The sequence below is a fragment of the Copadichromis virginalis genome, linkage group LG20, assembly GCF_057382275.1.
Source record: "Copadichromis virginalis isolate Kocher_CV1m ecotype Utaka linkage group LG20, C_Virginalis_male_GT1.1, whole genome shotgun sequence".
Classification (NCBI taxonomy): Eukaryota; Metazoa; Chordata; class Actinopteri; order Cichliformes; family Cichlidae; genus Copadichromis; species Copadichromis virginalis.
Window position 1 is genome coordinate 26520542 of NC_140637.1, and position 26532 is coordinate 26547073.

General features: G+C 41.5%; 1 protein-coding gene across 1 annotated transcript in view; it reads right to left on the minus strand.

Moving 5' to 3' along the window:
- Positions 1-10967: 10967 nt before the first annotated feature.
- Positions 10968-26532, minus strand: part of vps13d (vacuolar protein sorting 13 homolog D) — a 72850-nt gene continuing 57285 nt past the window's right edge. The window contains exons 59-70 of the mRNA XM_085444765.1: positions 26160-26264; positions 24853-25002; positions 22658-22807; positions 22384-22480; positions 22157-22305; positions 20525-20659; positions 18741-18908; positions 17644-17776; positions 16372-16567; positions 14220-14351; positions 13897-14137; positions 10968-11919 (exon numbers count right to left, since the gene is read on the minus strand). Of these exons, the coding sequence (XP_085300891.1) occupies positions 11788-11919; positions 13897-14137; positions 14220-14351; positions 16372-16567; positions 17644-17776; positions 18741-18908; positions 20525-20659; positions 22157-22305; positions 22384-22480; positions 22658-22807; positions 24853-25002; positions 26160-26264 (1788 nt within the window). The 3' untranslated portion in view covers positions 10968-11787. The remainder of the gene's footprint in view (positions 11920-13896; positions 14138-14219; positions 14352-16371; positions 16568-17643; positions 17777-18740; positions 18909-20524; positions 20660-22156; positions 22306-22383; positions 22481-22657; positions 22808-24852; positions 25003-26159; positions 26265-26532) is intronic.

A 26532-nucleotide genomic window follows, 5' to 3' on the forward strand; every position in this document is an offset into this window, starting at 1 on the left:
TGGGATCTTTGCTCACCGTTCTCATGATCATTTTGACCCCACGGGATGAGATCTTGCGTGGAGCCCCAGATCGAGGGAGATTATCAGTGGTCTTGTATGTCTTCCATTTTCTGATGATTGCTCCCACAGTTGATTTTTTCACACCAAGCTGTTTGCCTATTGTAGATTCACTCTTCCCAGTCTGGTGCAGGTCTACAATACTTTTCCTGGTGTCCTTCGAAAGCTCTTTGGTCTTGGCCATGGCGGAGTTTGGAGTCTGACTGTTTGAGGCTGTGGACAGGTGTCTTTTATACAGATGATGAGTTCAAACAGGTGCCATTCATACAGGTAACGAGTGGTGGACAGAAAAGCTTCTTACAGAAGACGTTACAGGTCTGTGAGAGCCAGAGATTTTCCTTGTTTGAGGTGACCAAATACTTATTTTCCACCCTGATTTACGAATAAATTCTTTACAAATCCTACCATGTGGATTCATGGATTATTTTTTTCACATTCTGTCTCTCACAGTTGAAGTGTACCTCTGGTGCAAATTACTGACCTCTGTCATCATTTTAAGTGGGGGAACTTGCACAATCGGTGGCTGACTAAATACTTTTTTGCCCCACTGTATATCCAGTAAAAAGCAGAGGCAATCTCCATTGCAAAATGTTTATGTAATCATTTTATTCCAACATATGGTATCCCTTCTCTGATAAGATCAGACAATGGGACACATTTTGTCAATGATGTGATCAGTAAGGTCTCTGAAGCACTAGGATTCAGCATAAGAAATCAATGTGCTTATCATCTATGGAGTGCAGGGTTAGTAGAGAGAACTAACGACACCATAAAACAGAGACCCAGAAAATGCCTGAAATAGATAAAAATGCAAAGAGTTTAGTTTATTTAAAAGGCAGTGTGTGTGAGAGGATTATGAAATTATTGTGTGAATGATGCTACATTTTAGATTAAAAGTTAGTAGAATTACAGAGGGTTTGTAGATTGTAAATACAAAATGAGTTTGATTAGCCTGTAGAAACACAAAAGAGAGTAACAGGAAGTGTGTGTGTGACAGGACCTTTGCATGCCCATAAAAGGAGTGAGCACCCAGAGAGAAAAACAGAAGAGACAGACTCTAGCCAGATGAAGCAAATGGAGGCTTTAAGAAAAGAAATGAAAATGATATTAATGTTATGGTTTAGTGTGTCAATATAGGTCACAAATAAATAAAGGTGGACTTTTCTCAACCTAGAATTTTGAGCATAGCAGCAAAACCATAGATTAACATAATTGGGAGAAAACAGGCCAAAGTTTGGCTTAAATTTTTACAGCTTGACCTCCCACTTGTCCCGATCCTGAGAAGAAGCTCAAAGGACAGTCAATCTCCTGATGAAGACCAACAGAACATCGTGGACTTGAAGAATTAACAGCAGGCTGGTAAGAACAGTGTGACATAACTGTTTAAAGGCACTGAATGTGATATTTTGCCTGGCTGGGACTTAATCTAAAAGGAAAATACTGAAAAGAAACAGAGAAGAAACAGATTATGTTTGCTGGAGATTTAAGACAACGAAGGATACTTTGAGAAGGGTACAGGGGCCAGTGAACGTGAAGCCCAGAGGAGTATAATTGGGTTGAAATTGAAGCCTGAACTCATGATGGATCATGTGGATTGAGAGAGTTTTTGTTCTTCTGGTGGCCGTGGAACTGTTACTTTTATCAAGGAACGGGACCGCGGCACATCTCCTACACGCACGGACTGTTTACTCCAGAGATCAGCTGATCGCCCTGATGCCGGCCGGTTCGCTGGCCAGGCCCGCAGAAGTACCAGCTGAAATTTGGAGGAAAACACATCGGGGATGCAGAGGTCAAGGACAGAAGAGAAGAAAAAAGGTGACGGTGAGACAGCGGAGGCTCGAAGCGAGGGGGAGGTTTAAACCGTGTCTGCCGTCTATCGTGATGGGTAATGTGCGATCGTTGGCAATTAAAATCGACGAGCTCTCAGCACTGGTACGGAGTCAGAGGGAATACCGAGAGTGTAGCCTGATGTGTTTCACCGAATCATGGATGCACCAGGACATTCCCGATGAGAATGCTTCCGTGGAAGGCTTCCACACTGTTCGGGCGGACAGGGACAGCATCGCTAGCGGTAAGCGTAAAGGAGGTGGGCTTGCTGTTTTAGTTAACAACCGGTGGTGTAACCCTGCCAACATAACAATCAAAGAAAGGATTTGTTGCCCGGACACTGAACTGTGTGCTGTTGGACTCAGGCCGTATTATTTACCCAGGGAATTCTCTCACGTCATCTTGGTGGCTGTTTATGTACCCCCCTCTGCTAACCCCACAGCTGCATGTGACACTATCCACTCTGCCATAGCTCGGCTACAGACTCAGCACCCGAGTGCCTTTATTGTGATCTCGGGTGACTTCAACCATGTATCACTGGACAATACACTACCAACATTCAAACAATATGTGGACTGTCCCACCAGGGGAGAGAAAACTTTAGACTTACTGTATGCTAACGTCAAGGATGCATACAGCTCCTCCTCCCTCCCCCCACTTGGTAGGTCAGATCATAACCTGATTCACCTCACCCCCCGCTATGTGCCAATTGTGAGGAGGGAACCTGTGACCACCAGGACTGTCAGGAGGTGGTCAGAGGAGGCCTTAGCAGAACTACAGGGCTGTTTCGAGGTGACCGACTGGGAAACACTCTGTGAGCCTCACGCCGAGGACATCAATGGGCTTACTGAGTGTATCACAGACTACATAACTTTCTGCACCGACTCCATTGTTCCAGCTCAGACTGTTCATTGTTACCCAAATAACAAGCCGTGGGTGACTAAGGACATCAAAGCCCTCCTCAACAACAAGAAGAGGGCTTTCAGAGGGGGCAACAAAGAGGAGGTGAGGAAGATCCAGGTGTTACTAAAGGACAAGATCAGAGAGGCTAAGGACAATTACAGGAGGAAGCTGGAGTGGAAACTCCAGCAGAACAGCATGAGAGAGGTGTGGAGGGGCATGAAGACCATCACTGGATTCAGGCCAACCAACAGCAGGGGAACTGAGGGAGGTGAGAATAGAGCCGACGAGTTGAATCTGTTTTTCAATAGATTCGACACCACAGTGTCTGCTCCCACCCCCACAACCTCACCTGTAGTCAGCCTGGAATCCAGAACCACACCACTGTGCCAGCCTCTCTCTTCACATGGCGCTGTTGCCTCCTGTGAGATTCCTGACACCCCTCCCCCACCCATCACCTTCACTCAATACCAGGTTGAGATGCAAATGAGGAGACTTCACTCAGGCAAGTCTGCTGGACCAGACGGAGTGAGTCCCCTTGTCCTCAAGACCTGTGCCCCCCAGCTGTGTGGAGTCTTTCATAAACTGTTTATGCTGAGTCTGAGTCTGCAGAGGGTCCCGGTGATGTGGAAGACATCATGCCTCGTCCCTGTACCAAAGACGCCACGTCCCAGTGGCCCCCAGGATTACAGGCCCGTGGCATTGACCTCCCACATCATGAAGACCCTGGAAAGGCTCATCCTGGACCAGCTGCGACCCATAGTAAGACCACACCTGGATCCCCTTCAGTTCGCTTATCAGCCTCGTCTCGGAACTGAGGACGCCATCATCTACCTGCTCAATCGTGTCTACACCCATCTGGACCAGCCGGCGAGCACTGTGAGGGTCATGTTTTTTGACTTTTCCAGTGCTTTCAACACCATCAGGCCGACCCTCCTGGGTGATAAGTTAGCAGCGATGCAGGTGGATGCTTCTCTGGTGTCCTGGATTGTTGATTACCTGACAGGAAGACCACAATATGTACGTCTCCCACAGTGTGTGTCTGACAAGGTGATCAGCAACACAGGGGCACCACAGGGGACTGTCCTCTCCCCCTTCCTCTTCACCCTCTACACCACAGACTTCAGCCACTGCACAGAGACCTGCCATCTTCAGAAGTTTTCTGATGACTCTGCGGTGGTTGGATGCATCAGCAGGGATGATGAGACAGAGTACCGGGCTGTGGTCGACTCCTTTGTCACGTGGTGTGAGCAGAATCATCTGCAGCTCAACGTGGCAAAGACCAAGGAACTGATCGTGGACTTCAGGAAGACCAGGAAACACTTGACCCCTGTTTCAATTCAGGGGGTCAGTGTTGACATTGTGGAGGACTATAAATACCTTGGAGTACACATTGACAATAAACTGGACTGGGCTAAAAACACCACAGCACTTTACAGGAAGGGCCAGAGTCGTCTCTATTTTTTGAGGCGACTGAGGTCCTTCAACATCTGCCAGAAAATGCTGAGGATTTTCTATGAGTCTGTTGTGGCCAGTGCGATCCTCTATGCTGTTGCATGCTGGGGGAGCAGGCTGAGGGTTGCAGATGCCAACAGACTTAATAAACTAATCCGTAAGGCCAGCAATGTTGTGGGGATGGAGCTGGACTCCCTCAAGGTGGTGTCGGAGAGGCGGATGCTGTCCAAGATAAAGACAATGTTGGATAACACCTCCCACCCACTCCATGACATGCTGGTCAGTCGCAGGAGCACGTTCAGTGAGAGACTGAGATTACCGAAAAGCACCACTGAACGACACAGGAAATCATTCCTGCCTGTGGCCATCTCCCTGTACAACGCATCCACTTAACACACTGTTTGCTGCTACAACTACACATGTTTCTTTTCCAACTATTTATTTATGAGTGACTTATGTATATATATGTATATATTGTACTATTCTTAGTTAGTGTATTGTCTGTCTTGTCTTAATGTTGGTTTAAAATGGAGCACTGTAACAAAAAATAATTTCCCCCAGGGATCAATAAAGTATTCTGATTCTGATTCTGATTCTGATGGTGTTTAGAGATGTCCACCAGATCACAACAAAGAGGTAAACAAAAATAGAAAACACACATATATACAGTAAATTGTTACATGTGAAATTATTTTTGGAAAGAATCAGAAGTAAGATAGTTTGAATCAGACCTCAGTGAAAAGATGCATGATTTGATGCAAGTGAACCAATAGATAAATCTGTTAGAGAGGCAACTTTAGTAGAAAATAGAGATATTGTTTTGAACTGCTGTGCGACGCTTCTCAAGTCTCTTGCAGATTAAAACCAGGCGATTGGGTCCTTATACGAGTACTCCAGAGAAAGAATTGGAACTCACCTCGGTGGGAAGGTCCATACCAAGTACTCCTAACGACACCAACAGCTTGCAAAATCGCTGAGAGGCCCTCTTGGGTCCACCAGAGCCATTGCAAAAAAGTGGAAGTGAGTGACAGCACAACCTAAAGACACCACCACCCCGACTCTTTGGTGATCTACAGGTGAAGGGAGGGCTGATTGGGTATATCCCGCCTTCTACTTCTCGCCTGTAGTCCACTCACCAGAGTAAATCGGTGTGTCTGGTCATCATGAAGATTATTCTGTTTACCACCTTGGCCCTGCTGCTTACAGCATGGACTCTGATGCACTTAAAGGATCAAGAAGCCAACTTGCATAGAAGGGCATGGACATATGACAACTCACACCTGGCTGAAGTGACACAGGACCACATCCATCCCTGGATGAACAAGGCCTGGTATAGATACATATATAATCGCACAGAAGGCAAAGATTGTTATATATACTCACACATGCCTGCTACAACACAGCATGCTACATTATATGGCAGACCTATGAACATGACTCAAGTGACATGCGCAGCAAGCTTTGCCAGTCTAGGTTATCAATATTCAGGAATTGTCCTAAACCACAGCGACCCCCTGACTATTGGATTATCGTTTTGGGCTGTTTTTAAATGCATCGACCAGCATCAACAAAGAGCAAAATCAGGAAATTGATGCCATAAGAATAACTGTTATGCAACACCGAGTTGCCCTGGACATGATCTTGGCAGAAAAGGGTGGACTGTGTGTTTTGTTTAATACAACTTGTTGTACATATATTCCAGACAATGTGCATTCTGGTAATATGACAAATAATCTACAATTACTTCGAAACGTTCAACAGGCACAGGTAACCGATTGGGCAAATTCACAAAGTAATTGGTGGGATTGGCTTATGAGCGGCTCATGGAGAACATTGATGTTTAAGGTTTTGATGTTTATTGGCCTAATACTTATCATGTTTTATATCTTTACTACATGCATTATCCCCTGTGTAAGAGGAATGGTATCAAGAATGATATCTCAATCTCTTGTTGCATATGTCACTGTGCCAGACGAGGAAGAAGGAGAAGACGATGAGTATGAAACTAATGTGATGAATGATTATGTTTGAATGATACACATTTTATGACGACCAGACCGAAAGCACTCACAATGTAGGGTCTGTGTCTGAAACACGTTGATGTATCTGTTTAAATTCGCTACAACAGGAGGGAATGATGAAAGATTTTTTAGTTTTGTGATTATGTTTAGTTGTAGCTTCATTTAAAGGAAGGAGAGCTTGTGAATTGGAACCACCACAGGAAAAGAGAGTGAAGCCATATGTGTAGAAGAATGCTGTGACATATGATACTACCTCCTGTGTTAACAGACAAGTTAACGGTCTCTGAGTTGTGAGTTTCTTTGCCTTCTAACAATTTTCTCCTCACAAGGGGTGAAAGGTCTTCAAGAAACTTAGAGAATTCCAGCTGCTTTCTTTCAAAGCTCCTCAGACTACCATGACCTGGATGACTGGGAACCCTTTTTTTTCTCATTCATTGTGTGCAGTCCCTCTGGAGTCATCCCTGTTGGAGCTTGTTAGTAGCAAAGGCCTGAAAGTACAAAAATGGCTACTGAGGAGTGATAGGTTTGTAGCTTGAACCCATCCGCTGGAACGTTGAAGACAATATAATTACACTGCTAAGCAAGACACAAATAGGCAAAGTTCTTCATGTTACTCGTGCACGGGAGAGACCGGACAGAGCGCCGTCCCTTCGCTTGACCCCAGTCGCTCTCATCCGTCCTCCCGTACCACTGTCCTTTTATTGAGGTTACATGAATATGCATAGGTTCATTAACATACGACGTCTACATACAAACAAAGAGTACCTTGCCTGTGTGTGTGTGTGTGTGTGTGTGTGTGTGTGTGTGTGTGTGTGTGTGTGTGTTGCTGATCAAAGGGTCAAACATCCTTGGTCAGGAAGAGGGTAGACTAGACCCCCCCGGTGAGGAAGTCCAGCAGTTCATCTAAACAGAAAAGCACTTAGACTAGAACAGACGTAGCTACGTTAATCCTACCATAAAACAATTAAGACAAGGTACGAACTTTCCCATGCTCCCAGGATATAGGTGTGCATTCTAGTGTGGAATACACACCAAGCCTCTGTAGCCTGTTAAAGATCACACAACTTATCACTACACAATTGATTATACACCTCTAAGCATCTATGGTTAAATATTTCTAAGCATAAATGACAATCAACAATACAAACTCTAACAAGGAGCGCTTAAGTGCATTTGATAATCAGCACCTGGCTGGACAGCTAACGTTGGCTGTAGGTCAGGAGGTATAGTCCATCTACTAATTGGAAGGTTGGTGGTTTGATCTGTGGCTGCTCCAGTCTGCACGCTGTCAGATTCATTTCATGAGATGAAAGACAAATATGCCCAAAGTACATTTTCTTAAATTTATTAAGCAGTTAAAAGGTTCAAGTTAAAAACACCATGCCTCTTAGGTTGTTCAGGAGACCCAGAGTTGTTTTCTTGTAGGTATCACAACCCAACACCCACATTGGAAAGATAACATTTGAATGTGTGAGATTAGATAAAACATAAATGTGTTATGAGTTTATTTGAAATATAAAGTAATGAGGTTTATAAGCATTAAACATAAAAAGTATATTCTAACAATGCCCAAGCATCTGTGGAAAAGACACTGATACCCATAGTTGCTCTCTGATCATTGGAATGTGTAGAAAAGTAGAATAGAAAAGTGATATATAAGAACCAGTCCATTTTCCATTTATTTGCCTAAATAAGGCTTTACTTAATTGTTTCACACTACTTCTACATTTGGATTTACTATACCTGTTAAGGACCAGATGATTTTTAAACATTTTTTGCCACTTTGGGAGCATCCATATAGTGTTTGTTGATTTTTCATCGTTTTCATATTCTGAGGAGCTTTGGGCTGCTTTCACTGAGCATATTTATCTATATCGGTTTTGTTTTTTGTTCAAGTAGCTGGTGGATACTGAGGTCTTGCTTTGGATTATTTACTGGTTGACTGGCATCTCCTTCCAGTACCGTGTTGGAGGGCCCAGTCTTTTTTCACTTTGATGGTTGACAGCTGCACATTTTCACTCGTAATAACTGCCACTCCACGTTTCCGGTCCTTTCACTGTTGGAAGTAAGGATCGACTCTATAATATTGAACCACCACTTTCTCAGCATCAGTTACATGCTCCTGCAGCTCTTCTCCAGTAACATTGCCTGTTTTACTTTTTTGCCCAGCAAAAGTCATCACTGAAAAAGTTACAAATAATCACATCCCGTCCTATTAAGAGTTCTTCATTCCCACTGTCACAGAGTGCTCCCCATTGGAAGGTCATCTGATTGTTGCGGTTTCCTCTCTAATATTGTAGGGGTAAAGTGCTGTAAATTGGTGCTATATACAGCGGGGAAAATAAGTATTTGACACATCAGCATTTTTATCAGTAAGGGGATTTCCAAGTGGACTATTGACACAACATTTCCACCAGATGTTGCCATCAAGCCAAATATTGACGTCATACAAACAAATCAGAACATATAAGTATACAAGTTAAACCACAATAAATAAAGTGAAATGACACAGGGAATAAGTATTGAATACATGGAGATAACAAGGGGCAAAATGACATAGAAAGCCAGGAGATCACCTGAAATCTGTCAGTATTGATAGAGAAATCCTGTCCCCTATCAGTACTAATTGATATCAGCTGCTTTAGTCCTAATTGATGGCCTATAAAGGCTCCTCATTACCCAGAAGGCACACAGGAAAGACTTCATGATGGGTAAAAGCAAAGAACTCTCTCAAGATCTTCGTAATCTTATCGTTGAAAAGCATTTTGATGGGAATGGTTATAGGTGCATTTCCAGAATGCTGAATGTTCCTGTGAGCACTGTGGGGGCCATTATCCGGAAATGGAAAGTGCATCAGTTCACCATAAACCTGCCACGATCAGGTGCTCCATGCAAGATCCCTGTCCGAGGAGTCCAAAGAATAATCAGGAGGGTTCTCCAAGAGCCAAGAACCACTCGGACAGAACTTCAGGAAGACCTTGCATCAGCAGGTACTGTTGTTTCAAAGAAAACTATAAGCAATGCACTGAACCGCCATGGCATCCATGCACGCTCACCACGCAAGACTCCATTGCTGAACAAAAAGCATGTCAAGGCTCGGTTAAACTTTGCGCAACAGCATTTGGAGAAGCCTGTGGATTATTGGACGACTATAGTATGGTCAGATGAAAGCAAAATTGAACTTTTTGGCAGTCATTCTACACACCATGTTTGGAGAAGAAATGGCACTGCTCACCACCCCAAGAACACCATACCAACAGTCAAGTTTGGGGGTGGAAGCATCATGGTTTGGGGCTGCTTTTCAGCAAGGGGTACTGGCAGACTTCATATTATTGAAGGCAGGATGAATGGAGAGATGTACCGGGACATTCTGGATAAAAATCTGCTGCCATCTACCAGGAAGCTAAAAATGAAAAGAGGGTGGACATTTCAGCAAGACAATGATCCCAAACACAAGGCCAAGGAAACAATGAAGTGGTTTCAAAGAAAGAAAATCAAGTTGCTTGAATGGCCCAGTCAATCACCTGACCTAAATCCCATAGAAAATCTATGGAGAGAACTGAAGATTAAAGTTCATAAAAGAGGCCCAAGGAACCTTCAAGATTTAAAGACCGTTTGTGTGGAAGAATGGGCCAGAATCACTCCTGAGCAATGCAGACGACTGGTCTATCCATACAAGAGGCGTCTAGAAGCTGTAATCACCAACAAAGGCTTTTCTACAAAGTATTGAATAAAGTGTGTTCAATACTTATTCCCTGTGTCATTTCACTTTATTTATTATGGTTTAACTTGTATACTTATATGTTCTGATTTGATTGTATGACTTCAATATTTGGCTTGATGGCAACATCTGGTGGAAATGTTGTGTCAATAGTCCACTTGGAAATCCCCTTACTGATAAATATGCTGATGTGTCAAATACTTATTTTCCCCGCTGTAAATGAAGCACAAGTTTCACAAAGTTTGAGCTTGACAGTGGAGGAATAGAGCATCAATTAGAGTTTTCAGAAGAAAGAAAATGAATAAACTGCTGTCCAGTGATATAATGTATAAGGTTTAAATGTTATAAACTACAAAAATACCTTAAATGTACATTAACTGTTATGAAGCTGACCCCAACTTTAGGTGGAATTTACTTAAAATGAGGTAGTAAAGACTAATATCAGTTTTTTAGGGATTTAATTTAATGTATAGATTATGTATGTAATTTTTAAAAATATCATTATACCTTTATATACAAACGTTATGTAAAAGAAAGAAACCCTCAACTGCATATGACTAAATAGATTAAATGTGGACTATTAAACATTAAGTGAACTTGATTAGAGCAGGCAGAATGCAATAGTTAAAATGAATCAATACCTAAATCATACTAACTCTCAGAATCCTTGAAGCACAGGCAGAGGAGGAAGAGGAGTGACAGCAGCAGTAATCTTTCTTGCCAGCTGTCTAATTTCAGGGTTTTGCAACCCCTCAGCTGTGGCTCCGGTAATAAAAAGAAAAACAAAAAAAATATATAGGGAAAAAACACTGAGATTGTAGACTTGGCCAGCTCTTTCTTCCACATTTTTGGTCTTGGTTTTCCTGAGACAGGACAGTAGTGGCCCCTGTGTATCATTGAAGTAAAGACCACTGGACAAGCAAGAAGTCAACAATGGAAATGTGTGTTTTGAATGAGTCGGAAAATAATGCGTTCCCCACAGTGAGTACTGCAATCTGGTGCTTTATTTGAAGTAGTGTCTATTTAAATCTTACCATTTTAACAGGATCACAGACCGAGTGTGTCATCTCTCTGACAGGCCTGTGATAACGCACGTGCACGCACACCTGCAAACAGTGGCTTCCTATCGTATGGGGCTGCTCAGAGTAAAAGGTAAAAAGGAAGCCCTCACTTTGCTTTAAAGTTTGGTTAGAAGGCTCATTATGAGGTCATTAAAAAAGGGTAGCTAAATAAAATTAGACACATTAGATTTATGATTGTAAAAAGCAGTGTAGGCGATGACGGACACTCCAGTGTGTATAATTGAAAGGATGAGGGGGCTGCATGTCCCACCCCAATGTCAGTGCAAATCAATGTCCCCATCTCTAATAGACTCTTACACAAAATACATTTGTAAAGGCAGTTTCTTACATAATCCACTTTAGTTGTGACTTTCTATATTTCATCATAATAGAGTATGTACAACAATTTATACTCTTGGTATGCAGCTCTATTTACATTTAAGTCTAGTCACAAATATATAGAACTGTTGTGGAATGTGTACAACTACAGCCATAAAAGTCATAAATGCAAAGGCCAAATGCAGTACAAGGGCTTTCTACATATACACAGTGAAAAGAACACTGCAGTGCAAGTTTTATTTTTTTTCTATCCTGTACATGTCTGTGCTTTCTGAAACATCAGGTCACGTATCTGTACCCAGTACCCTTTACTGCTGTTTGTCAAAACAGATTTAAAAAAACTGTTATCTGCAAAAATCAATTAAATGCCCCACAATCCTGCAGACACCATCTCCAAAAGTCCTGATCAGGATTCAAGCAGTAAGCAGTCCTCATTCTCAGTGGAAGGAAGCATGAGCTGTTGCTCGTAGTACAGACTCTTGGCGTAGTTGATTTCTTGAGATATTTTGATGGCGAGGCTCTCGCTTTTCACATGGACCTACGGAAGGAGCGTCAAAGAATGAAAACACTGAAGTTGGGAAGAGACAGAACAATTTGAATGAAAACTGGTCCTATAAGCCACCAGTCACTGAAATTGGAGAACTAAATTAGACAACTTCTTACAATTTAAAATGACATGGATTTTAAAAATTCAGCTGAAGTGTATCTCATTATCTGATTGAAAAAGAATCCTAGCTCATGAAGGTTCGGGATTAAAGAAAGTTATTTTGGTCTTCTAACCCACAACTTGACCTCTGCAATGTTATCATCACATTATGTAGGTGGGGAGTACTTCTAAGACCTTGAATTTTGTATCTGCAGGCTTCCCCAAACCATTATTATAAAGTGTCAAACTCCAGTCCTGGAGGGCTGGTGTCCCCAAACGTTTCCTTTTTTTGCTGCAACACACCTGAATAACATGAGTAGATCAACACTCTATAGACTTGACTGCATGCTGACAGCTCTGAAGCCCATGGGTGTCTGCCCAGAGTCAGCTGCCATAAGAGTATCATCTGTGATTTTGACCAGGGCTGTCTCACTACTGTGAAGTGACCAAAAACCAGAGTGAAAATGCTCAAACAGACGATTGTTAGGAAGGTGAGAGTAGATCTAAACAGCAAGTTTTCAAAAGAAAAGGTAAATTAGCAATTGGACACAAATTATTTAGGTTGGAAGGGTCTGCATCAGGTTTGTTGAGAGTTGGAATTATCACAGCTGTTTTAAGAGGTAAAGGAAAAAAGCAGAGATTAGGGAAGAATGAATAATGTCTGCTATTAAAGGAAAGAGTAAGGATAAGTAGGATTTAGCCTCCTAAGTGGGAAGTGGGTCAAATTCCACCCAGCAGAGTGGATAAAGGAGACACTGGGTTTTTAAAGGAGCAAAAATATCCATAAGACTGGAGTCCATAATTGCAGTGAGACACCAGTTCATCAGGAGTAGATAAATTGTCTCTGCTAGGAAGACTCAATTAAATGGGAGAAAGCAGTTATATCAATGTTCTTGATATTATGATAATCGAAATGGGAAAATTAGCTTTCTTCAGGCGGTGGATGTGCTCTCCCTTAGCATGGGGTGAGGAGTTCAGTCATTTGGGAGGAGTTCACAGTAGAGCTGCTACTCTTACATATCGAAATGAGCCAGTTGATGCGGTTGCCTCCTGGGTTCCAACTGGAGGCCACGGGGTAGACCCAGGACACACTGGATTGGGAATGAAGTGTTTTTTCCCAGATAAGGTGGAGAAGGTGGCTCACTGCTTTTTCAGTAACTTATCTTTCTTGTAGAAATGTGCTCCAAATAAAGAACTTTGTGTTGACAAGATTGTTAATTAATTGTTTACAAATCAATTGTCTGTATGGACAGCAATTTCCCCCCCCCCCCCAAAAAGTGCACATGTAAAACTGTGGTGTTAAGCAATGCGGTTGAAAAATTTGGGTGCACCTAACTTTTGTGCTGGTGCGCAAAAAGTACACTGGTGCGCAAAGTGCTCACCAGTGCAACCGTGGCAAAAAGTTTGTCTAGAGCCCTGTATATGAGTGTTTCTTAGTTTTAAATTGGTCTATTAGTCTCATTTTCCCACTTGCTTAGTCGATTTAGGAAATTAGTCGGCAGGAACATCCCTACTTGTGATGACACATGATCAGAGGGTAAGCACCAGACACTTACATGGCTACTAAGATGAAGTTATATTCTTAGTTACCAAACATACTGCAGAAGATGTTCAAAGGGAAATTAGGAGTCTCTTTTTCTGCAGTAAACCATATTGATGGGTGTAGTTGTTTGAGTATCACACAGGACACAAAATAAAAAACATAGTGGATTGGTTTCTTCTTCTGTGAATGAATCTGTGTCTGGCTTTTATTTGTCCTGCTTGGTCTAATGCAAACTATCTGCTTAAAGAGAAATGAGACAGTATTTTTGTCTAATTTGAATCAATCAAAACCACTGGAACAATCCAAAAATGTCACCGAAAACTCACCATGGGCTTCTGGTGGGAAGGACCGGGAATTGCCACACCACTGCTAGTATTCTCAGCCTTCTTGGTGAGTTGCACATATACCTTCCCATGATCCTTAGATACCAGACAGTGGTAGAGGTCATCGTATTTGACCTCCAGAATGATGGCCTCACGATCCACAAAGTCACCTGGCTTCAGGAAGTAGACAACTTTCGAGGAGATGAGTACGCAGTACGTGTCGATGGGCTCAACAGCAATGAAGCTGTAGGAAATAAAACATTAAGCTTTGCTGAATCTGCAGGCAATCAACTGTAAGAACACACAATGAACTGAGTTACACTCACAACTCGGAGTGAATGTTGTCTGTGAGGTGGAACAGTTGCTCCTGACCATCCGCCTGTGTGGCTGAGTATCGAGGCAGCAGACCCTGGGGTCCCTTACAGCAGCGGGGCTTCCTCACACGCTGCACAGTGAGCCTGAACGACATAGCAGCAGAATGTAAACACTTCCAAGAACAAGAACGATTCAGGATATTTCAGTTCTAAGAACATTAGACAAAAATGAAGCTGTGCCTTAGGGTCGGGGAACGGGTCCTGACTGTCAATTGTGCTTATGCGCCGAACGGGCAGGGTGCTTGAGGGTGCTCCACCTGAGGACTCTTTTGTCCTACTGGGAGACTTCAACGCTCATGTAGGCAACGACAGTGACCTGGAGCATCGTGATTGGGCAGAACGGCCTCCTGGATCTAAACCAGAGTGGTGTTTTGTTGTTGGACTTCTGTGCAAATCACAGTTTGTCCATAACAAACACCATGTTTGAACATAAGGGTGTCCATAAGTGCACGCAGCTGCCCTAGGTCGCAGGTTGATGATTGATTTTGTAATCATATCACCAGACCTGCAGCCATATGTTCTGGACACTCAGGTAAGGAGAAGGGCTGAGCTGTCAACTGATCAACACCTGGTGGTGAGTTGGATCAGGTGGCGGGGGAGGATGCTGGACAGACCTGGCACACATAAAACGTACGCCTGCTGCCAGGTCTATGGCAGAACTTCAACAGCATTCTGAGGGAGACTGGAGACGTTGAGGTGTAAATTTGATCCAGGAAGTTATGGCCGCACATTGGAAAGTCTACATGCTGGTAATACTTAGCAGGAATTTCTTCTTGATTCTCAGCAGGGCTGAAGATTGGCTCCCACATACCGATGGACCATTAACAACTGACATATGAAATGATCTTGCGTGCCAGATATAATTGTATCGCTGACCGTAGGTTTGGCCCCCCTGGTCTAAATGGTTCAGAGAAGGCTTGGGAGAAAGTGCTGTGGTCAGATGAAACCAAAAAACAACTTTCTGACATCAACTAACCCATTTAAACCTGAACAAGAACCTCCCTCCCTCAACTAGAACAGTGAAGACCGATCGTGGATGAGTCTTCCACCATGGCAATGACTCAAAACATACCACCAAGGCAACAAAGGAGTAGCTAAAGAAGAAGCACACTGTAAGAGGCCATAAGAAGATCATTTGTAACCTCCACTAAAGCTGTTTCTGTGCTGTGATGAGTTTTGAAACCTGACTGAAACTGTTTGAATAAACCATTCCCCTGCAGATGATCTGTTAGCTGTTTTACAGCTACTATTTCAACCATTTTTAAGATAACAGGAAAGTTGGAGATTGTCTTTAATTAGAGAGTCTATAATTAGCTAAGACAGATGTGTAAAGCGATGGCTTTTGAGTAGTGGTTTAATCACTGCTAGCTTGAAAGTCTGTGGTACCGAGGTCATTAATAGAGATAGGCATGTTTAAGAGTGAAAGATTGTAGGATGGCAGGACTTCATTGAGCAGTCTTGTAGGAATATGGTCTAAAACACATGTTGATGTTTTGGAATTACTGAAGTAATAATTACTGAGGTTGGAGAAAAAGAGTCTAAATAAACTTCAGTGATACTGAAAGCTGTACTGCGCTGAAGAGAAATCTAAGGTTGCTATTATTTTTTTTTCAATCAGTGATGAACAGTAAGATGTTCTAGCTTCACAGGGAGCTTTTTTATAGAGTAACAAAGTATTTCAAAGTATCTTCAGGCTAAATGTAGATTGCACATTTCAGTTACATCTTTCCTTTTCAGAGGAGCCACAGTATCCAGACTTGTATGCACCAAACATGTAATACATTTAATAAGATAATTGATGTCTGGGGGCATAGAGTTTAAGTAGTTGCTCTGCACTGTGTGGGCACAAGGCATTGAAGGAGATAGTGGATAGTGGAGGAATAATATCCTTAAACTTACTTTCACCACTATCAGAAAAACATCTACTGAAATGAAGAGTATTCCCCACCGCAGAGTGGCCTAATCTGCTTGGAGAGAATCCGTGTGCACATGGTCAAAATATAAGCTGGTGCATGTTCAGGTTGAGGTTATATAATAAAACTGACTTTAACAAAATAAAAGAATGTTTTGGATTCGAATACTACAGAGAACAGACTTAACCCACCTATGATTACTTAGACTAGCCATATCACGGACTGTCTGGGCTGTCTCTGATGCAAAGTCCAGAGCTCCAGCCACCGGTTTGGTCACAGTACCAACAAGGCCTTTACCCAGGCCAGAGAAGAAGCCACCGACCCCACCCTCCGTCTTCACACCCTCCACTGTGGAAGTGATGATGCTCGTCATGCCTCCAATGATACCTGAGAGAGGACAGAACGTGTATTTAAAAGGATGTACAAACTTGCAAAAATGCTAGCTTCAAGGGGAGCAGGCAGTGGGTCTTTAGTTTAATGTAGGCAATCCGTAACTTTGATATTTCATGTGAGTAATGTTTCTGGTATGTTGTTCTGAGGCTCTTGGATGAGTCGTTGCTGCGCTGTGTAAGTTTGGTTGCCCAGCTACTCTTGGGAAGGTTCACTACTGTTCCATATTTTCGCCCTTTGTGGATGTCAGAGGTTGTGTGTGGAGGCGTGGAAGAGATGACCCAAACACAGGACTCATGGTGCAGAAATGATGAGGATTTATTGGAGTGGGTGAATGAACAACGCAGGAACGGCAGAACTGACTAGCTGACTGAAAGACTGAGTGGGTGGCTAAATAACTGAGCACTAACGGGAACGACGACATAACATCAATGACATGACAAAAAACTGGTGAAACCGAGGAACTTAAATACACAGGTTGAATGATGACAATGATTGGAAACAGGTGAGTACAGGGCTGAACATAATCTGACTAATGACACGGGAGACAAGCTGACACGGGGAAAAAACAGGAAGTGAGAACATTAATGTGGCGAACTAAACTGAACATGAGCAAACTGAAATCACTGGGTCAACGACCCAGGAACCCTGACAGTGGATAATAGTTAAAAAATTCCTTGCTCCATTAAACAGCACTTTTCAACTTTTCACAATTTCCATAGGGGGCTAATAATTCTGTCATCTGAAGATCAGCTCAAATTATGTAAAAATCAATTCTGAAACATCACTTATTCCAAAGGGCTCAAATATTTTCTATTAACAATTATCATTTTAGTGTCATCTTTCATTCAGTAATCTGTATTGTTTGATCTTAAATCTTTTGTTTCAACAATAATTTGTTCTCCCCACCACTTTTTTTTTTTTTTTTTAGCATTTTAGCATACGGACAACAGAATTTACATAAATTACATTTTTAAGGGTTTGGGAGGCTCTTCATTCAGACACTAATTAAATGAATCTTTTATCAACTAGTGGTAGCATTAACCAGACAAAGAAGAGTTTTGAAGTTGTACCGTGAGCCAATCCATGAATCCCTGCTACCAGGTGCTCTCCACTGGTGGCTCCGTGGTATCTGATGTACTCTCGTTCATTCTGGTGCCGATTGTCCATAGTCTTTCCCAGCCCATCTGATAAAGTCCCTGCAAACTGACAAACAAAGTAGAGTCCCACCACACTATAAATGGACTGGTTCTATGCACCATTTCTGCAAAGAGTGTGGCGCAGGTGCCGTTTCAGGTCATCTCCAGAAAGACATACTGATCGACCAGGGCACATCGTTCATGTCTCGCACAAGTGAAATGTCACAGCTTGATGCGTAGCCCATGCCCTGGGTTGACGAGCTCACGGACCGGTTAGGCACTGCTCACTTTTTTTTACAACACTGGATTTAACCAAGGAATACTGGCACATTCCCTTGTCTCTGCAGTCTAAGGAAAAAAATGGCCTTCTCTACGCCATATGGTTTGTACAAATTTTTCACACCTCCTTTTGGCTTGTTCGGAGCCCCAGCCACTTTCCAACAGCTCATGAACCAGGTGCTACGTCCACAAGGTGAATATGCTGCCACCGAATTTGAATCATCCACAGTGACACCTGGGCAGAGCTTGATTAAATGATTAAATCATTTCAGATTTAATCTACTATAATCTTAGAATATTTAATCAACAAAAACGAATTAAAAGAATTTAGATGCCTAAATTATGACTAAAACTAAATGACGATTTGCTGTCATTGGCTGGACATTATACACCTAAACAACAAAACTTACTTAACTCTTCTAATGTCTATGTATATATTTGAGGCTTTATGTATATTTTTGATCATGTGTGGATTTGCAGAAAATCCTAAATAAATTTGAAGTTGTGTATCCGAATCTTGTTTTTTTTAATCTCATTAGAGATGCTGCACAATCATTCTAACCTGGAAAAAGAAAGTTAAAAGAAATGATTAAAAGATGACATTCATACCTAATGACTAGGGTATATAAACTATATAAAAATATCACAGAAATACAGAATTCCCTGAATTTTGGGGGTGAATAAAGTTTATCTGATTTTAACCAAACCTAAAAAGTGAGAGGCACCGTGAAACAAACCTAAGATATACATACCTTGGCTGCAGAGTTGGACACACCGTGGGTTACACTGCGTATGAGACCACCCACATTGCCATGTTTGAAGAGTTCAGTCATGCCCTCAGAGACGTCATTTAGGAGGCCCATGGGGTTCCCCAGGAAGTCCACAGACCCAAGTATCTGAGCCGCTTGACTGATGAGCTCCTACATAAAGACAACACTGCACTGTAAGGCTCTGACACAAGCTACACTGTCTACCACAGCACATGACATAGTTGTCTATGTGATAACTTATAGTGGATTTAAAAACATTTTTTTATAAACACTTTAACAGCTTAGAATTGTTGCAGTTTTAATTTTTTATATATTTTTTGTTGTTCTACTAAATTCTTCTAAATGAAATCTCTGTTGACATGTAGTACTGTGCAAAATTCCTGAGCCCACCACATTTCTTTATAGTTTGCTATGAAAATGGGATATAATAGCTGCAGCCTTTCATTGAAAGATATATATATATATATATATAAATATAAAAATGCAGTATATAAGGCAAGAACAGAAGTTGTACAATTTCACAAAGCTTGAAAGTCTATATTTGGTATTTTTCAACACAGCCTGAACTGTCTTAGGCAGCTTGGGATGGGAATAAGAATTGATAAGAATGTAGTTATTCCATTATCATTATTACTTATCGATTCTCATTTGCTACATTTTGAGAGTCACCACTGAGACATTACATTAATGCAAATTAATTACATGCTGTGGGTCAAATGTTTGTCCATGTTGGAGGGATTTACCTTCTTTGTTGCTATCAGCGTTGGGATCATTACTCAAAAAAGTATTACACAGAACACTTTTCTTAAAAGTAATGCAGGATAATACTTTGCTACACTATTCATTACAATACTACTGCATTTATCTGTAAAATGACCTAAAACATATTGCCTCATAATTACCATTTCATATAAACCTGAAGTTACAGTTCCACACAACAACACAAATCCCTGTTTACCATTGTTCAACTGTTCTATTTATGGTGGTGTAGATCAGCTGATAGGCTGTGGTGATGGTTGCAGTAGGAATTGTCCATCATCTAGTAGATCTTCAGAGGGTACTTCACGTGGTCTTGGTAACCGGCTATGGAGGGTCCAAGTTTCCAGCTTTGCCATAATCCTATCTTTCAGGTCAGCACCTCTCACACTCAACACTCCTTCTTCCTTCATACTTGGGGTTTGGTACCAAATGTCAGATGGGGGTTATGATATCTCCCCTCTGACCTGTCGTCCTTGGTGTAGCATTTTTGTTGTACCTCGTCAGTCTCTTACAGTGAGAGCAGTTACCTTCTTCTGAATGTTGGAACACTGAGCTACTAGTTGTTTTGCCATCAAACTGGATGCTGGATATCGAAGATTCCATAGGTCCCTCATCATGTTCATGTGACCACTTCCACTGGAGTTACTTGTATAGTAGTGTTCCAACAGTGTCCTATTCTCATCTCTTGTCTACTTGCACCTTCTTGCTCCAGAAGCTCACTTCTCATCAGTGTGTCCTGGTTCCTCAACACCTGACGCGGGACATTATTAATCTGGGCGACGTCTGAGCCGGTATGGCTTCAGTCTCTCGCTCATATCAGAGGTAGGATTGGTTAGCATGGGAGTTCTAGCCTAGGGACCCTTACTTGATACAGACATTCTTACCACTATGCTAAGCGCACACACACACACACACACACACACACACACACACACACACACACACACACACACACACACACACACACACACACACACACACACACACACGTATATAAAGCCTGTTACCTCTCTAAAGTGCTTAAGGATGTCATTGATGATGATCTCCTGTGTTTCATAGGGATGCACTCTTGTGAATGGGTACATGTTGATGACTGCATCTTCAAAGCGAACTAGAGGAAAGCCCAGGGTACCTTTCAGGGCCTAAAATGACCAAAAAAAAGGAAAAGAAAAACAAATCATGTAATAATATGAGGCAGTAGCATGGCAGCTCTCAGATACTTGAATTGTTTTATGCCACAAATGCAGAGTGCCTGCAAAGTCAGGCTTTAACCACATTAGAATAGAATAGAATAATCCTTTAATTGTCCCACAAGGGGAAATTTGGGTGTAACAGCAGCAAGAAAGACACATATACAAACAAACAGTACACATGACAAAGAACAGAAACATGCACAATTTTTACATATTTACATGAAGGACAATGGTTACCAAGAGTACTGTACCGTTATTAAATTAAATAATTAAATACAGATAAGAGGCAAACACTGTTTATAGTGTGAATCGGTTGATAAAATAGTGCAAGTTACAGCGCTGATGTAAACATCTATGTTTGTTGGGAGTGGTGGTCTGAAACAAAAGGCAGCCTCAGGGGCCCACGGACAGCCTGATACAAAACAGCTTGGTAAAAAAATATGTTGCCGTCCATCTCTCCCTAGTAACAACTATATGGGAAGTAATGTGTTTTTTACGATAAATCTCCCATTTGGACGTTGGTTAGTCAGTGGCTTGGCTGCTTGGATTGCCAGGTGTACCTGTGTAGTGCTTTAGCTAGCAGCTGTCTGACTTCACCTCGGCTAACTGTCAATGATCTGGACCTTTTAACAACGTTTGGGTTTTTGGCGCCATTTGGTACTATTTTAACAGATTTATCTAATCAGCAGATATGCACAGGTGTGTGTGTGTGTGTGTGTGTGTGTGTGCATGTGTTGCATCAAGCAGTTTATAGATGCCCCTTGGTAAATGAGCTACCAACTGTTAGCTGATAACGTAGCACTCCATATCGAGCTCCAGATGTACTCTCCAGGCTCCAAAACCCAATATGGTGACAGCTTTAAAATAAATTAATTAATAATCGGCAAAGTCACAATTTTATGGTGTGAAAACCAGCTGATCACACATAACATTATAAGTATTTAAGTATTTAATGTAAGAAATGAAAAGCACTGATCTCCTGTGACAGAATACGATGTTCTGGTTGGAAACCTTGTGTCCTAGTATTCATGTGGATATCTCCCACCTAAATATTGCTGCTGTTGGCAGCACGAGTGAGAGCTACACAGAACTGGTGCCTGTCTACTGTTATATCAATCCTTTAAGATTTCATCTGCCCTACAAAGACGTTTTCAACTTTAAACAATTAATTTAGCTTTATTATTTATAAAGATCCAAGCTACTCCAATTTTTATACTTGGTTAGGTTAATTAAATTGTATTTACATGTAAACAGCATATTAAGGAAAAGAAGAAAATATTCTCAAAATGCTGAGCAACTGCTTTAAGAAAATAAAACTTTTGAGTGGTTATGTCTACCATTAAGCTTTGGTTTTTGGACATGTTGCTCTCTATCAAAGGCACCGCCACTTTGCATTATCAGATTGATTTCAAGCTTGGTTATAAAAAAAGATCAGTGTCTGGTTACCTTGAGTTCAGCAGGCAGCTTGTGAGAGGTGAAGACACTCAGTTTGACCTGAGGAAGGCTGATCTTCAAATTCTCAAAGTAGTACCGTTTGTGAGGTCCAGTGTCCTCGTTGGGCTTGTCACGGAGGTTTTCATCCAACTTCTCCAGCTCTGGATAAGGATAAAAATGATCAGTTTTGCGGTGAGCCTCTTACCACTATTAACAATGATGCTGAAACAAAGACCCACCAGCATCTGTCTGTCCATATCCAACGAAACTGAGCAGCTTGAGCAGCAACTTCTCCTCAATTATGACAGTGAAGCGACGAGCTGTCACCATCAGGTGCTGCGTATATATCATGGTTACATCTTTAGTCACAAGATTCTGGTACAACAAAGCTATATGTTTTCTAAAAAAAAATATCAAGATTAAGTTAAAAAATATACTTTATGACAGTTTCATCAGTTTACTTTTCTACAGTCCCCAGTGATCACCTGTGATGGAGCACTGTGTGGTACTCACCTTGTAGAGGTCAGTAAGCATGAGGCTGCTAGGAACCTTGACTGAATTGACTTGCATCGCTGGGCCACTGTCACTTACACTGCTCTCACTGGAACTGGGAGTCACACACAGCATGACAGGATGAGTGGTACCCAAGAGCTGATTATCCACCTGATAACCACAATGTGACAGAAAGAGTATTTATAGAGTTAGCGAAACATTTACTACATAAACAAGTTCATGAGGAAAGCATTCACAGCACAGTGTCAGACTGAATACTTATGTACATATTATATTTTTATTTTCAGATTTTAATTTACAAGAATTTCAAGAAAACTTTTTCCCTTTGTCATTATAAGGTATGTGTGTAAAAATGTGAAATTAAAAAAATAAATAAATCCATTTTGGAATAATATGACAACATCTGGAAAAGGTTAAATGTTGTGAATACTTTCCAGATGCACTTATCAGACTCACAAGTACAGCAAGTTAAATAATTATTTGTAAATTTGCTCACTTACAATACAAAGATGTGAAATCTCTCATTTTTATGGCAGCTTAATTTTGATTTAAAAACATATTTCATAAAAAGTTACGAATTGATTTGTATGTCATTGAGTGAATTAAGTATTTGATGCCTAAGCTAAAATGACTTAGAAACCACAAACACAGCAATAAGATGTTTCTTGTAGGATTTTGGCTGGGGGGGTCAAAATCCTACAAGAAACATCTTATTAAACATCTAACGGCACCAAGAAACCTAAAGGAATTAGTGTTTCTGTGGAGATGGGGGATCTCCACAGAAACACTAATTCCTTTAGGTTTCTTGGTGCCGTTTGGCAACTTGAAGCTTTAGCTCCCTCCATACATTTTCTCTAGTACTGAGGTCTGGAGACTGGCTCCATGATGTTAATGTGCTTGTTATCTGGCTGTTCCTTTGTTAGGTTATGTTGTTGGTATGTTTTGGATAACCGTCATGCTGGAAGACCCATCATGACCCATCGTCAGCCCTCTGGCCGAGGGAAAGAGGTTCTCATCCAAGATTTTACCGTACACGATCCCATACATTGGCCGCTCAATACAACAAAGTCACCCTGTACCCTTAGCAGAGAAACAACTCCAAAGCATCCACGTCTGTGCTTGACTGTTATTTATATGAAGTGTTTTTCTGGATTTTTGGTTTATATTCTGTCTCTCTCCAATAAAATTAAACTACCACAAAATTTAGAGACTTTTCTTTTGTTTGTAAGTGAACTTACAAATTCAGAGGGGGATCAAACAATTTTCCTTCTTAACTTTCAGAATGTATACCACATGAATGTAAAATGAAGCATCTTTTGCATTCATTTATCTATATTATCAACCGCTCTATTCGAATTCAAGGTCATGTGGGGCTTGTGCCTATGAATGTATGTGTTAGATAGAAAGCACGGAAGCATAGAAAAAAGTGCCTGTATGAATGGCTGAATGAGGCAAGTTGTATAAAATCCTCTGAGTGCTCAGGTAGAGTAGAAAAGCAGTATATAAGAATCAGTCCATTTCCCATTTACTCCACATGGAAAGGCCCTAGTCTGGACTCTAACCCAGGACTTTCTTACTGTGAGGCAATGATGCTAACCACTGTATCATTCTGCCACCCATTTAAGCTGAAAGTACACATTTCAATAAAATCTTGGTTGCTTAATTGAAGTCATTTATGCATCTTTTAATAACATGAATTCAAATTTAAGTGATTTATGGCTCAGCTGCAGGGCAGAAGTGGAGCAGTGGGTTCAGGGTGTGGTGTCAGGGGAGGCATGAGACCTGACTGCAGAGCGGTGTCCTGTACTAGAGAGAGGAAGCTGGAAAACTGTTTTACTCTAGGGTTTTATGTAAGCTGGGTTTTATGTATTACGAAGGTGGTTTAATTCCTACTGTAAACCAGTATGTTGCCATGGTAATTTTTGCTTCCTCCCAGACTATCATACACCACAGAGGCTACAACTAAGAGAAAAAAAAAACAGATTAGTGAAACCTTGTGTTAACGTTGATAGCCAGCTTTGTGTGAAACTTATCCTGACTGTCAGTGTTGGGTAAGTGAGTCCAGATAATGGAAAGCTACCCTGAGCATGTGAAACAGTTCGTTTAAAGTAGCTCTGGAATAAACCTCACACTGCGTGGTCCTCCAATGCGTTTATTAAGTACTGTAAATATTTTCAAATGTGCAGTAAGCTCACCTGTATATTGTGGATGCTCAGCTCCAACACTTCATTGGCAGCAGTGCGAGTAAAGTGGACATCTATACCAGACAGCGTAGTAAAAACAAGCTCCTCAGGAACCTTGTTGACCAGAGACAGCCCTAGCCCCTCCTCCAAGTTCACCAACACCTGGGTATAATTACAGAGAAGAAGTGTATGATTCCTAGATGAACCATTTTAAGGTTTTCTAGAAAGCCTATTCTAACCAAGACCAGTGCAACAATGTAAAAAATTCTAGAAAATAATAAGATAATATTCATCCACACATTCACCATCTTTCTCTTATTCAGGGCAGAGTTGTAGGGCTAGGAAGAGAGAAGGCAAGACAACCCTCTCCCCACCCCATCCAGCATAACCAGGAGAACATTGAGGGATTCCCAGACACGCCAAGAGATGTAATTTCTCCAGCAGATCCAGGGGCTTTCTCCTGGTGTGACATGCTTGGAACATTTCACCCATTTCATCTTTGCCAGATTACTGAGCCACCTCAACTGGCTCCTTTCGATGTCGAGGAACGGGGGCTCTTCTCTAAGACTCTCTCAAATGACTATCTCCTCATCCTATCTCTAAGGAAGAGAGACCAGAGAGCATCACTGTAGCCATGGTCTCTTGCTCCCTTCTCCCATCAATCATGAACAAGACCCTGAGATACTTAAGCTCCTTCACATGACGCAGCAGCTCACGTGGAGGACTCCACCCTATTCCAGCTAAGGGCCATGGCCTCAAATTTGGAGGTGCTAATACTCAGTTTTTTTTTGTTTTTTGTTTTTTTTTTCTTTTGCCTGTCCCGTTTGGCTCTTTTGCCATCAGAATTATTGTCTAAAGGCAAAGAAAGATGCCCAACAGATTTACTTTACCAAATTGACCATCCCAGCCTTGCCGTAATGGTCCATTTGATTCACCTTTTATTGTTTATTTTATTTTCACTTGCTGAATACGGGACAGACTTGACTGGGGGAAAGAAGGGGAGAAAGAAAGAGGGAAAGAGAAACAGCTCAGAAGAGGGAAGGGGGACTCATTGTTGGTACGTCACACTCTGCTGTGCTCCTATCCAGTACCATGGAACAGATTTTTCAAGGGAGGCTGTGGAGAGTGATCCCCCAGTAGTTTAAGCACAGCCTCCAGTCTTCGTTCTTAAAGATGAAGAGCTGGGAGAACATATTCACTTTTTTAAACTGTGAGAATATCTGAATCCCCAAATTGAGAAGTATATATACACTACAAATAAACACTTGAAGTGAAAGATTTTTGTTACAGCATAATAGATGCATTTCAAATGATTTTACCTCCAGCTCCTGCTCAGCCTCTCTCTTCTTCACGTCATCTTTGCCCCGATCCTGTTCTGTACTAGGTGAGCTCCTCATCATTCTCCTCTGATTGAAGTCACTGATCTGCAAAAAATGCAGTTTAAACCAAAATCAATACTGAGGAGGTTCACAGATATGAAATTCAGATATTTTCACAAGTATTTTTGGATCATTAGAGTGATAAATATCTGGTACATCATAAAAGAAGCAGTTACCAGATTTATAGTGTGTGAACAAATAAGAAAAACCAAAGAGACTGTATATCAGATTTGGAACATCTGGAGTCAGGTCAAATATAAATGACTGAAGTAAAGACTGGAAAGCAAAAACAACTGTATTATGGAATTGCAAT